This window comes from Rhinolophus sinicus, linkage group LG04 (assembly GCF_036562045.2).
Source record: "Rhinolophus sinicus isolate RSC01 linkage group LG04, ASM3656204v1, whole genome shotgun sequence".
Classification (NCBI taxonomy): Eukaryota; Metazoa; Chordata; class Mammalia; order Chiroptera; family Rhinolophidae; genus Rhinolophus; species Rhinolophus sinicus.
Genome location: NC_133754.1, coordinates 51954856 through 51970132, shown reverse-complemented (window position 1 = coordinate 51970132; position 15277 = coordinate 51954856). Strand labels below are relative to the sequence as shown.

At 34.8% G+C, this 15277-nt stretch overlaps 1 protein-coding gene across 4 annotated transcripts in view; it reads right to left on the bottom strand.

The window, feature by feature from the left end:
- MYO16 (myosin XVI) overlaps positions 1–15277 on the bottom strand; it is a 542975-nt gene that overhangs the window by 296658 nt on the left and 231040 nt on the right. For all 4 annotated transcript variants that reach the window (XM_074329517.1, XM_074329516.1, XM_019731063.2 and 1 more), the window contains one exon: positions 4157–4307. In XM_074329517.1, the coding sequence (XP_074185618.1) occupies positions 4157–4307 (151 nt within the window). The remainder of the gene's footprint in view (positions 1–4156; positions 4308–15277) is intronic.

Here is a 15277-nt window from a genome sequence, read left to right as displayed (position 1 = left end):
AATGAGAAAACAACAAGGTGCCTACCCATAGCCATGGCAGAGAAAGGGGTGGTAACCTGACAAAATATACTGAACTTCCCAAAGCTGAAGCCCATCACCAAGCACGTTAACTGTTTTTTTCCTAGCTTTTGTTATTCTGTTATATGTCTCTAAGTGAAATTTATCAGTTCCTTTCACTTACTATGCCTTTGTTTGGCTGAGGAGTTTTGTGTATGTGAATGTTGGTATACCATGTTTCCCCGAAAATAAGACCTAGCCGGACAATCAGCTCTAATGCATCTTTTGGAGCAAAAATTAAGTTTAAGTTGCTTAAGTTTCTTTAGTTTGAGTTTGGTCAGTTTAAACTCAATTTGAAACATGAGTGTTAGTTAAGTGTTGAAAGTACAATAAATTGCTCACAGTGGTATTTTGAGGATAAAGATGATAGAGGTAAAAAACATTTTTAAGCTTCAAAATGTTAACCAATATAAATGTTAGGCCATATTTAGGACAGGAACAGGAACCTTCTTATTTTAAAAGCCATCTTGTCTTGCTTTGTATCCTGTACCCACTGGCTTGTGTTTGCCTTAGGCCTGGAGAAGCCTCCTGGAATGTAGAAACCATCTTATGCTGTCTTGCTTTGTACTTTGTTTCCTAGGGGCTTGTGATGAGTGGGCCTGGGCAGCGTGGGCAGTCCGGAGGGAGGCCTGGGGGCAAGGGTGTGGAGACTGAGGGCTTGGTCATGCCTGGAAACCTTTTGTTGCTAGAGACAATGCAACAAAAACTCTCTGAAGCATTGAAGGGGGGACAACCTGGTTTACCCCCTCCTATAAACTCCATACCCTTTTTTTTTTAAATTTACTTTTTAAATTTATTGGGGTGACAATTGTTAGTAAAATTACATAGATTTCAGGTGTACAATTCTGTATTACATCATCTATAAATCCCATTGTGTGTTCACCACCCAGAGTCAGTTTTCCTTCCATCACCATATATTTCATCCCCCTTACCCTCATCTCCCACCCCCCATCCCCCTTACCCTCTGTTAACCACTAAACTATTGTCTGTGTCTATGAGTTTCTGTTTCTCATTTGTTTTGCTTGGAGAGGTTATGGTCTTTTCTAGCCTGACCTTCCACAGCTCAAACACGCCAAATAAATTCTAATAGACCAATTTTGGTCTCCCGTGACTCATTCCTCCGGCTGTGCCTAACAATAAAGTATTACTTTGTATTATTATATTCTAAAATTATAAAATAATCCATATTTACACTGAAACAATGAAACCCGGTCAATGTGCTGCCTGGATTTACATGAATTAAGAACAGATGAAGTAGTGATTAGAGGACTCAACTACTCTGGCAAAACCTAATATACAGTCTGCATAAATAATAACAATAAAATAATGAATACAGTCTGCATAAATAATAACAATAAAATAATGACTACATCTTATTGAGTTTTTATTCTGTTTTTGGTAAAAAGCTGTTAACTTAATCTTTTGTCATTTTCATAGCAACCATATGAGGTCAGTACTATGTACCCATTTCACAGATGAAGCTTAGTGAGGTTAAAAAACTTCCTGTCATAGTGTTCCAGTGGCCGACCTGAACCAGAGCAAATCTGTATGACTTTATCATGCTTTCTCTTTACTCCCAGGCTAACACACCTTCATGGAATAAAAATTTGACCTGAATTTCAAGTTGGAACTAAATTTAAATAAATATATTCTGAAAGGAAAGAAGAGAGAAAGGAAGGAAGAGAGGGAAGAAGAAGGTAGGAAACTAGAAAGAAAATGGAAGAAGAAGGCAGGGCAGGGGAGCGGAGGAATGGGAAGGGAAAATAGAACAAAAAGGGAAAGGAAGGAAGAATGTCTTACCCATTTCCAAGCAACTTAAGACAAATTCTACATTCTCATAGACATTATAATAGCAATTGTTAATTTTGATGATTATCAGAACCAAAACAGTTTAAATCAATATTCCTTTATTTTATTGAATATTCATTTATAGTTACCATTTGTTAAGACCTACATTTTATAAAAATCCAAAAGGAAAAATGCTGTGTTTTCTGTTTCAATTTGAAAAAAAAAATTCTAATTTATATATTCCTCTTTAAAACGTTAATGAGAAATTCATTGTTCTGACAAGCCCTTTCTAAAGCTCTCCTGGAATGTGAATGTATAATCCAGTAAGGATTCTTCCTTTGTTTTTCCTTTGGAGAGAACTGCCAGGGAAGCTCATGGCCAGGAATGTATGACAGTGTGATGGATAACAGCGGGAGATACGGGAAAATATTACATAGATAATATATGAACATAAGACCAGAATAAGCCATTCCTTTTTTAATACCAAATAAAAAGAATGTGAATACAACTGCTTTTAATGTCTAGTATACAATAATAAAGAGATTACATTAAAAAAAGAACGATCATTCTATTTTTAATTGTAAAGGATTTTAAGTATAAAAGGATCATACTTGACATTATGTTGTGGATGTGCTCTCATTTTGTTTAAGATTTTATTTTTTTTAGAGCAGTTTTAGATTCATAGCAAAACTGAGAGGAAGGTATAGTGATTTCCCATATACCCCTGGCCCTACACACACAGCCCACCCCATTATCAACATCCCCACCAGAGTGGAACTTTAGCTACAGTTGATGAACCCAAATTGACACATCGTTGTCACCCACACTCCATCATTTACATTAGGGTTCACTGTTGGTGTTGGACAGTCTACGGTTTTACCAAATGTATAACAACATGTATCCACCATTACAGTATCATATACATTAGCTTCAAGGCCCTAAATATTTTCTGTGCTCCACCTATTTATCCCTTCCCCACCCAAATTCTGGCTACCAATGATATTTTTTATTGTCTTCGTAGTTTTGCCTTTTCCGGAATGTCAAATAGTGGAATCATAGTATAGGTAGCCTTTCCAGATTGGCTTCTTCCACTTAGTAATAATGCATCTAAGTTTACAGAAAGTTCATAGGATTATTAAGAAAGTTAAGAAAAACTTTGCCTTAAATTTACCTAACATTCAATTTGCCTACAGCTATGGACGGTATTGTGTCCCCCACAATTCATATGTTGGGACTCCAACTAACAATGTAACTGTTCTTGAAGATAGGACTTTCAGGAAGTAATAAAAATTAAATTAAATCATAGGGTGGTATCCTGATCCCATAGGGTTGGTGTCCATATAAGAAATACCAGAGAGTTGGTTCTCTCTCTCTTTATCTCCACCATATGAGGACGCGGTGAGAAAGCAGCCACCTGCGAGCCAGGAAGAGGGCCTGAATTAATTCAGAAACTGAATTAGCCAGCACCTTGACCTTGGACTTCCAGTCTCTATAACTATGAGAAATAAATTTCTGTTGCTTGAGCCACCTAACTTGTGGTATTTTGTTATGGTAGCCTGAGCAGACAAATATATTTCTTAACATTTAAAAGTATTTCAAATGTTTTTCTATGTGCTTTAATTATTTTAAAATAAAAATCAATGAAATAAAGTTTTTTTGAAGAGTCTTTAGAAAAATCTAGTTAAAATGTCTTTAAAATATTCAAAATTAGATACACTAAAACAAGACATTACAAGTGTTAGTCTAATTTATAAAATTACTCTGCCATGTATAAAATACAGCACATATAAAAATCATTTATTTCTATGGAAGTGATCACATAAAATACATTAAATTCTGTAACTCCAAAGTGATCTCCTACAACTTGGGCACTGAGACATGCACATACACACACAAACACATACACAATACACAATCACAGTTACTTTTAAGGATAAATGACTCACTGATTGGTTTGTCTTTCTTCTTGTTGTGGAAAATATTGGGATATTTGAAAGAAATAAAAAACAGAGTCTACATAATAATTAAAATGATGTCTAAAGATAGAACTGGAAATATTTGGGAATTAACATATTGGCTGTGCTTACATTCCTGATATATAAGACCATAAAATTCAAATCCTTTTAAAACATAATAATAGTTATGTATGTTAATGGTCAGTAAAACACCATAATATTTTATCAATAGAAATTTTAAACAAAATACTAATCTATGCTTTCATTAAATTTTCTTTGACAGGAAATTAGTAGGTATTTGTTCTTGGACATAACAGGACACAATACTAGCAGATATTCAGTAAGGGTGTAATTACCTGCTCAGGTTGGGTAGGGCCATTCACAGTGGCATTTTCAGGAGTGCTGTCCTGAGCTTGTCTCTTGCATAGACCTTTTGTTGCATCTTTGAACATAATGTCTTTTTCCAACAAACTGTCTTGTTTGGCAATTGGCAACACCAGGGGACTCCTACAGGAAATAATCAGTACTACAATTAGTTTTCTTCTTACATGGTCATATCAATCATAAATTATCACAACAGGACATCTCGACTACGGAAAGTTGTTTTATTCAGATAAAAAAGTTTCTCGATAGTGCATGAAGAACAAAAGGAAAACCTGTAAACCTTTCTTAGCTCTGAATTTCATTCAATTTCACATATAAAAGAAAAAATATTCAACTTGAGAATAATATGTTTCCAAATGTATATATGACTGTAATAGACAAATCAATAAGCAATTTAAAAGCTAAGGGTGAAATGCATGACTGAACTAAGCAGATATTTAAATGTGAAAATTAATCACAAACAAGTGAAGGCAAAATTATACAGCTAATTAAAATACTGTACATATAGGATTTAAAATATGTTATAGCATTATGGGCAATATTTAGAGTTTGTAATTAAATAAAAATAGGGTAATAACAGAGAAATGACAGGCGTAAGATTGCAATATAACAAGAGAGTAAGTTTCATTATTTTCACCCAGCTCTATCAAGGCAAAAATAAATAAACAAGAGCTACTTTATGTTTTTGTTTTCCAATAGACTTCATTGCCAAAAGAAGGCCATTATTTTGTAATGCTCATAAAAAATAAGCACAATGTAAATGTTCAATTGTTATCATAACATTTTATACTAAGATTTTAAAATATATTTTCTGAACTATTACCATGCAAGCAGAAATACTTACATATTTAATCAAGTGCATTGTGTATAATTATTTCATGTAGTCTACAATAGTAGTTGTGATTCTAATTGAAACTCAATGCACTCTTTTAGCTTTTTTAAAACTCAAATTTCTCAGTTATATTTACATATAGTAACCTTCACCCTTTGAAGTTCAAGAGTTTTGACACATATGTATGCATACTTAGTGGTGTAACCAACAAAACCAGCAATATGTAGAGATTTGATCATTCCCAACTGTCTCTTTGAACCCATCCTCTGGAGTTAATTATCTCCCCTAACCTCCCAATCATTGCAACCACTAATGAGTATTTCTTTCACTACAGTTTTGCCTTTTCTAAAATGCCCTGTGAAAGGGATCAGAGAGTATGTAGCCTTTTGTGTCTGGCTTCATTTACTTAACATAATGTTTTCAAGACTCATTCATGCTGCTGCATACAACAGTTTTGTTTTTTACTGCGGAGTAGTATTCTACTGTAGAATGTAGTACTGCACTTTGGCTCTCCATTCACCAAAGATCTGGGTTGTGTTCAGTTTTTGTCAATTCTGAATGGAGCTTCTGTACACAGTCACGTACAGGTATTTGTGCAGACATATGCTTTCATTTATCTTGGTTAAACATCTAGAAGAAACACCAAACTGTTTTCAAAGTAGCTGTACCATTTGGTTCTTCCCCCAGCAATGCATTGGAGTTCTACTTGTTTCACATCCTTGCCAATACTGGTTGGGTTTTTTTGTTTTGTTTTGTTTTTGTTGTTTTTATCCATTCTAGTAAATGGTAGTGGCTTCTCACTGTGGTTTTAATTTGCATTTCAAATGTACTTATTTAATACAAGCATCTCTTCTTTGGTAGAGTTCAAATCTTTTGACTATCTTTTACTGAGTTATTGTTTGTAAGACTACTGAGTTTACATATTATGGATTAAAGTCCTTTATCATACATACACTTGGCAAGTATTTTCTCTCTGTCTGTGTCTTCTCTTCATTTTTTTAACACTCTTTCAAAAAACATTTTTTTTTCCCTTTACAGGTTGTGCTTCTTATGTCTTACCTAAGAATTCTTCTCCAAACCAAGGTCAACAGGTTTTCTCCTAGATTTTCTTTCAGAAATGTTACACTTTTATGGTTTATATTTAGTTCTATTATCTATTATGAGTGGCTTTTTGTATATGGTGCTATATATAAGCCGAGGTTCATTATTTTTTCATATGGCTGTCCAAATGTTCCAGCATCCTTTCTGAAAAGAACATATTTCCCCAAACAATACCTGAACACCTTTGTTAAAAATCAATTGACTATATATGAATGGGTCTATTTTAGGATACTCCATCATGTTCCATTTATATAATAGTCTATTCTTACACTAATACTATACTGTCTTGATTAATTGTCCCTTTACTGTAAGGCCTGAAATCAGGTAATGTGGGTCATCCAATTTTGTTTTCTTTTTCAAAACTGTTTTGACTATTTGAGATTATTAGCATTTTCACATAAATTTTTGAATCTATTTGTCAATTTTTACAACATGTCTGTTGGGATTTTGATTAATATTTCATTCAATTGATAAATCAACTTGGGAAGGATTTATATATTCACAATGTTGAATTGTGTATATAATTGGGTATAAGCACAGTCTATTTCTCCATTTATTTTGATCTTCACTAATTTATTAGTATTTTGTAGTTTTGGGCATTAAAATCTTACAAATTATTTGTTAGAATTATTCTGACGTATCCCATGTTTTTATGCCATTATACATGTATTTTTAAATTTCAATTTCCAGTTGTGGATTCTTAGTATATATAAATACAAACAATTTTGTATCTAACCTTGACAAGGGAGGAAGAGAGTAATTTGAAGGGCTTTTCTCAGTAACCACCGTGTCTCACTGTTTTGCAGCCCATCTTTATGGCCTGTCTGCCAACGCTAACATAGGAAAGTGGGAACAGTAAAGACAGACTAGTAAATGAGTGCATTTGGGCCAGGCCCGAAGGAATAGGAAGGATAGCTAAAGAACATGTTTACAGAAATGTATGATCAGTTTTACTCCTTTTGAACTCTGGATGATGATGTTTTACAGTATTTTAGTCAATGAAGATATTTTCAAGTAGGTATGGAGGGAGGGACATATATTTAAAACAGGCAGCAAGGTATAATATAGCTGTAACAAACATGCATTTTTGAGTCAGAAAAACTATGAAGTTTGATACCTGGCTCTGCCACCTGTGGGAAGTTATACAAGCATTTTGTAAAACCAATTAGTAAATAAGGCCTGTCTGAGGGATTACTAACATAATGCACATAAAGGAATTAGCACATGGACTATGGTAATAAGCAGGCAATAAAATTTGCTGTTATTTGTCCAGAACTGTGAAGTATCTGGGGTTTTACTCTGCTTACAAGCTCTAACAGGTGAGTTTCTTACTGTTTCATGAATGGGTACAGAAGACGAGATTCTGGATCAGAGACAGAGAACTTGTTACTCGCGGAAACACAGTCTCCAAGGCTTCATGTTTGCACCAGTTCTCCTGGACCCTCTGTCCCATGAGGAGTAGGAGGAGGCACCTAAATGGATGCCTACACATGCAGTGTGTGTGTCATAGGAGAGGAATTTGACAAGAGCCGGGTACCACTTGATGAAGCATCAAACATTCTAACAAGCAGCAGACAAGCCAGGACCCTTCTTTTAGGAGTGTGTGCTGCGGTCTCCTTGAGCTATGTATGCCTTGTCTCCTTGTAGCCATTGTATGCCTTGCAGTCTGACAAACTGAGCAAGAAAGTAGAAGTACTCAAGGTCCGTGGCAGGTGTCCCTCCCAAGAGTATAGTTATTAATTTAAAAAATTCACTATAAATATGGAATGCTTATAATGCTCATAAAAAGGTCATGTCCAGCTCTGCTTGAATACCATCAAGTGATAAGATATCCGTAACTCTCAATGAAACCTTATTTCTTCCATGAGTAACTTTGGAACAATGTCTGTCTGTTCTAACTTGTATTTATTATTCCCAGAGCTCCCAAGAGTGTACGCTATGCTTCTTTGACACGAGAGCCCTTCAGATATTTGAAGACAGTTGTGGTTTCCCTATATTTTCTACAATTTCAGTGAACGACTTGCAAACCATTTTAATAATTACATGGTATTTAATGAGTAATAGTCTGTTCTAAGTACTCTACACATATTAATTCTACATTTGACAACAACATTAGAAGGTATGCATTATTTTTCTGCTTACTCTATAGATGAATAAACTGAGGGCCAGAGAAGATCAGAAATTGACCTAGACACATAGCAGGCAGTAGAAGAGGTAGGATTTGAGCTCCAGAGCTTGTGTTTTTAACCACCATGTCATACTGTCTACATCTAAATTCCACCCTCACATCAATCAAAATGTTTCCTTACGTATCTCCCTTGATATCCACTCATCTCCTTTTTCTGGAGACTGAAAAAAATATTAAAGAGAGGTTTTCCATATACCAAATCTTCTGAGTAAAAAGCTAACAATAAAGCAGTGGTCAGGTAGAAACTAGGAAGATTGTTTATAAAATACATAAATCACCAATTATAAAACATTTATGAAAAGAAGAAATAATGAGCTTACTAAAATAGTTGAAATACTCCTTTCGTATTTCAAATCTTATCACAGTGTTAACAGCAGGCTCCTTGAGAGCTACAGTTAGAAAGAAGATTGGTCCAGGAATACACAGACTTCATTCTAAATCAGTTTTTACCTAAAGTTGACTGCTGCCTGACCTCGTAAAGCCTTCAAAATGTCTGGGACACAGTTTCACCTTTATCAAATGCAGGAATTAGACTAGGTAATATCTAAGTGTGTATAAAGCCCTATGATACTAATGCATAATCTCTCGATATAATTTTTACCTGCATCTTTAAAAAAATTATTTACACACTCAATAATATCATAGGTTGTATAATTTAGGATCTTTTAGGTTGTTGCAAAAGTAATGGCGGTTGAAAGGTTAAAAAAAAAATTGCAAAAACCACCATTACTTTTGCACCAACCTAATATTATTAACAATAATTGCAAGTAGCTGGTTATAAATACTCTTATTCATATAAGAAAAATGACTCTAAATAATTTAGTGGCAACATATTAATTAATCATGCACATATTTTCAACAAGAAAAACGCAAAACATGTACCTAGGCTGATGGCATGTGATAATGTTTTAAACATCTATGGAACAATTTTTCTTTAGGTCTCTATGTATTTCATTTCTTAAATGAAATGCATTTTATCCATAATCATTGTGATTAACAACAGCACTCACACCAGTTATTTTTATAGATTTAAATGTTCACTGATTATCGATTTGTGGAATATAAACATGTATTAAAATGCTCTTTTTCTAGAAAAAGGAATATTTTAAGTAATCATTGGTATATATTTTAATAGTTATTAAACATTTATTAATCATGGTAAAATATTTATAAGGTGTATTTCTAAACAATAAGATGCAATTGCATCTATAGAGCAAGAACTCAAGTTAATAATGAAGAAACATAAAGGATAAGAAGAAATATGCCAATTAATAGTAGTTTCATCAAAAAGGTAGACTAATGATGAAAACGGATTTACAGTTCCCTTCATTTCAACTAAATTATTGTCTTCTCCCCAGCCCTAGACCCCTCCTATCTCCCTTTTCCTTGAGCAATTATTTTAGAGAACTTTTCAGTTGTAAATTCTTTCTCTGCCTCTTTGAGATAAAACTCTTCTACAACCCAGCAATGTCTTTCTCAAGGACTTGTGAACCATCAGCTGAAATGTAATCATAGAAAAGATACAGCCATTGTCTCCCAGTCTCTATGAGGCTAGGAGCCTAACTTTCATAGATGCCAATTAGCAAAAAAGATGGCCTAATCCCATTAACCAAAGTTCCAGATGACATCCCCCAACACTTTTCCACTAACTCACTTCAGCACTGAAAAGCTCTCTCCTTGGTGTATGGAGTTGAGTTCAATATCATTCCTCTCTTGCAACACTCTTGAATAATGTCTTTCTTGTGTTTTTAACTTCTCTGGTGCAATGTTTCTTTGAGACTAATGAGTGCTTTTTGTTTTGTTTTGTTTTGTTTTGTTTTGTAATATTATTTTGATTACAAAAAAGGAATTATTAGAAAAATAAATTTATCAGTGAGAAACAGAAAACACAGGATTGAAATAGCATATTTTTTTTAAAAAAAAGAAGGCTTATGAAAGACTCCATAAACATAAAGAAAAGGAAATAGCTATCATGCAGGAGAGATAGTTCAACCTGACTGTGGAAAAAAACTACATGGGACTATACCAGCAACCAATTTCTGAACTCTACTGGATTTATTCAAGATTTACTTATTCCTACAAACATAAAAAGCATTTCATGCAGAGCAAATGTGCCTGTAGGAACTGAGATTTTATTCTGAAAATGGAAAGAGGAACATAATAAAATAAAACTAACAAAGGCGACAATTATTGCCCATTACATGTAAAGCAATTTTAGAAAACCATAGAGAACAAATAAAATTGACTATATTGAGATATATTAGGCCAATAAAGAAAAAAATCTAATAGAAACAAATGTGATGAAATGGCATATGTGACTCAGTTATTTCAGTGGTTAAAGTAATGGACTGAATAGATATTCTCAAATTTAATCCTTGGAACATAGCTACATAAATTATTTATTATAGGGAATTTGGGATTTTCTGCATCTATAAAATAAGATAATGATCCAAAGACTAACATTGAATGAAATTGTTCCTGGAGAGTTTTAAATTAATTGTTTTCTGTGGTTCCCCTCAAAATGACTTTAGTTTTTACAAGAAAAAAATTTTACAATTCATAAAACCATTTTGGTAAAATATAGCTTGTACACAAAGTGTAAAATACAAATAAAAAATTAAACGTGTGACTTGTGGTTGGGTTAAAAATTATATTGTTTTTATGACATCTCATATTCATCTTAGTAGTTCTCGAAAGATATCTGCAAATAATTTATTTTTAATCTCTAAAATAAGAGGAATCCAGCAACTACATACATATATGAAGGGAGTTTCTGAAGATGCTAAGTGTTCATTTGCTAGCAGTGACTCTCTAGCAAATATTTATTTTGCTGAATAGGTATTTAGCATTTGCCATTTTTATGAAACATTATCATTCACTGAGTATGATACTTTAAGCCAATCAGTAAAGTCTGAGGTAACTAAAATGGCTTTATGTAGATGAAGCTTCCATAATAAGATTTCACTTCAAATATCATTCCTGCTCAAAAGGGGAAGTCTCTAAGACACCGTTTACTTTTTTAAGGATAAGTGTCAATATTTGAAATGGACTTACAGATTATTTCTTTTACACACAAAGCTAGTACAAATGAAGAATGTTTCTGATCACTGAAAATGTTTATTAAACAGTAATAAAGATCAACATACAAAAACAAGGATTCTGGTACAAGTGCTTCGTATGTTTATACCTCAATGCTTATTTTCATGAATTCCTCTGGACAACATACTAATAAAATCCAGACTGCTCACTGCCAGCCACAGCTGCCCCGACATCTACGACAATGGCACAAGCGCTTGCAAATGAAATAAAGACTCTGAAGAATCTAGAACTGGGGGTCTGGTCTAACTTCATCTCAGGTAATGCTATTTTACTGCAGAATGGTTGCTGCAACTGTGCTGATTTTGAAAATGCTTGAGTCATTCAGGGTCAGCATTACATTTTCAAGAACAACTGCCTTACAGGTGTAACCAGAGATATATGTAGTGTTCAACTAGCAGGAGTAAGGAAATTAATGGCTTTAGCACAATTATATCTAAGGGTCTTAGAGTAAAGTGCACTTTTCAGTGTTTATCCGAGTGTCCTGGTCCAAATCACAAGGAGGCATTTCCACAATGACTGTCCCCATGTACAGTGCTGAAGCATAGGTCAAAAGCTACTTCTCTCATATGTAGTACTTTTTTAGATCTGCATGCCAAGATTGTGCACACCATGAGGCTATGAAGATGCTCAGACCATCTTCCTGAGCTTATTCCTGCCTCAGGCTGGAGAGCATGAACAAAGAATCCAAAAACTTGGGTTCTAATGGCAGGTGTCACTGACTAGCTATACCCTTTAGTCTGTCACACCACTGAGCTTCTGTCTGTGTGAGCAAAATGTGGATGATGATGGTATCCATCCTAAGTCATGGAGTTTAAATGAGAATCAATGGAAATGATTATTGAAATTACTTCAGTATGCAAACCATACTGATTTTCAATTGAGCAAGAAAGGCCACAGGAGAAATCACTGTGTAGCCATACGCAGGCTTGCTTTTGAACGAATTCAACAAGTTAGGCCTGTTTCATAAAATAGGACACCTTCTAGGGCTTCCACAAAACCTACCTAAGCCTATTGAGAACATCAGGTGTTAATGAGGTCAAGAAGGACATATTGCATAATTCATTATGTTCCACTCAAAAATCCCCACAGGCTATTTCTCCTCCTCATGGCTACTTGGCGAAAGCCACCCTGAGATGCCCCCGACCCCTCCCGCCCCTTGCCCGTGTCCTCAGCCCTGCTCAGTTCTGCCTCCTCTTAGACTTCCTGGCCCCATGCAGAGCAGCTTCTTTTTTCCAGCCTAAGTTCCAGAGGACTCAGAAGCACTAGAGACCCAGCCTCAAGCAACCTAATCAAAGAGTTCACCCAACCAAAGCTGGTCTTCTCTGAAATTGGATTTTCTTTCCAACTGCCTAGAATATAAGATTTTCTCCATATGGTCATAATCAGTTTTAAAGCACTCGAGCTGAAGGCTTAATTCTGTTGTCTCAGCTTGTAGCTAGAAGGCTTTTATTCTTTAGATGATTTTGCAGATGAATAAAGAACATCTGTTTTGTTTTTTGTTTTTTTGTCTTTTTGTCATTTCTCAAGCACTTATGTAGTATTACAATGAGCCAGTTATTGCTCTAAGCACTTAATACATAGTAACTCAGTTATTCATCAAGAACAACCCCATGAGACAGGCCTCATCAATCACCATCATCATCATCATCATCATCATTGTCGTCATGACCACCCTGTGGCATGTACTGCAGTGCAATTCTAAGGCTGACCACCTACAGTCAGCACCAACCCCACAGGTTAGAGGCATCGTCTTCTGCACAAGGCTGCTCCCCCTTCAGATGCCACCATAGGTTTGGGAGTCTCTAAGCCACCCACACTTCTGTCCAACTAGCTACAAATTCAGGGCTCCCATGACCCCTCTCAAGTTAGATCATTCACTAGAACAACTCACAGAATTGAGGAAAACCCTGTATTTGCTACTATTGCACTTTTATTATAGAGGATATAAATCAGGACCAGCCAAACAAATAGATACACAGGGTGAGGTCTGGGAGGGTCCTGAATGCAGTGTTGTTTTGAGGATGAAATGAAGTTAATCATGTAAACTTTGTAAAAGTCCTGACCTTGTAACTGCCCCCAAAAAAGAATTCATTGTTGTTATTATAAGTATCTTATGACTAATAAATGGAAACCCACAATTGTTTAGTAAACTACTCTACTCAACTTAGGCATTATGCAGAACCTTTGGGGGTTCTAACTCAAGGACTCCCTGAAATAGAATATTAGAAACAAAAATTGGCACATATCAAAACTTCCCAGTGATTAAAAACCCTAGGAGAGCACCTCCATGTTCAAACAGCAAATGGCATATTTAGCAGCATCTGGTTCATTAGCAGCAGTAACAGTAAATGAGGCACTCAGATAATATCAAAGGATGGAAAAGACAGCACAGAGGAGGCATCCCGTCAGCAGGCAAGAGTGCAGTAGAGAATAGCAGTCAAGTAGGAGGAGAGTTGTTGCCAACTCAAAGCAGAGAGAGGAAGCCTAAAAGCTTTACAGATAGAGAATGTTATAATTGGAAGGACCTTTGGAGTTCAATCTAAGCTGCTCATTTTGAGACATGAACTTGAAAGTCAGATGACTAATAAAGACCATAATAAAGTTCATTGCATAGAAGATATCTTAGAAAACATGAAATATGGGATAACCCAATAATGTATGTATTTCCTGTTGATTAAGTACCGAAACAAAGAAAGGCATTTACTACTAACAAGGCATAGTAGAAGTGACATTCTTATCCTGACTACATCACGATTTATCACAGAAAATGTTTATAAATTGACAGTGAAAAGGACATTTGACTTGTATGATGCAATATTAGAAAGAGTAAACCACATGATTTTTTCTTAAAATTTTAGCAAAACTCAGGAAAATGTAAATAATAATAATAAAAAGACAAGTCTACTTTGTTATGCAAAGCGATAGGAAGTTGGGGTTAAAGCTGATGAAGAAAGATGGCCAAACATAATTCAGATGAGGTAATACATGGTAAGTCTTCAGAATGAGGGCTAGAGATAAAAGGTGGTGAAGGAAGGATTTATTGAAGAAAAACGATAGATTATACACAAAAGAGCAGAAGGCTTCTTAAGTTCTTCCTATTTTTATACTTCTCATACCAACGAATATGCACTGTTCTTTTTGAGCAAATTAATGAAATTAAAGGAGCAGTGAGCGTCAGCAGAATGCTTGCTCTTGACTGGAGCAGAGAAAGATTGACCAGTATTTCCATCTCTACTTGTTTTTCCCCTGCTTCCTAGATTTTTGTTTTGTTCTGTTTTAATTTCTTCTTCACCTCTCTAAAGGTAAGAGACTTGTGGAAACAGGTAAAGACCAGGCTTCATATTTAAAATTCAGGTATTAAACAATTCAAGAATACACTTGACTTAAATGAGTGAAACTTGGGTTTTCACAGAAAGATAGCATTTATTCACATAGAGCAAAAGGCAGGGAACAGAGCAAAAGGAAGAGTTTGCAGAAAATTGCAGTAATGTTCAGAAGAGGAGAGAGACAGAAGACACAAACCCTCTCCAAACACCCTTTCTAAGCCACAGACCCTCAACTAACTGGTTTGTGAAGAAATGCTGCTTTGTAAGTGACGTAGGAGAGATTTTTAAAAGAAATTCATTTATATTTCCTGTTAATCATGTAAATTCTCTGACTCACTTCATCTATGTTCTCTATCAAATGAATAGCATGTTGAAAAAAATGTTCCAACACTTTTCAGTAAATTTGTTGCCCAAATAAATCACTATTGTGATGTCAAAATACACTAAAATCAACAAGTATTATTTTTTCTCAACAATACACACATTTATTAGTTTTAGAGAATGTTTTGACCTTTATGATGTTTGTGAGTCTGTTTATGGACAAATC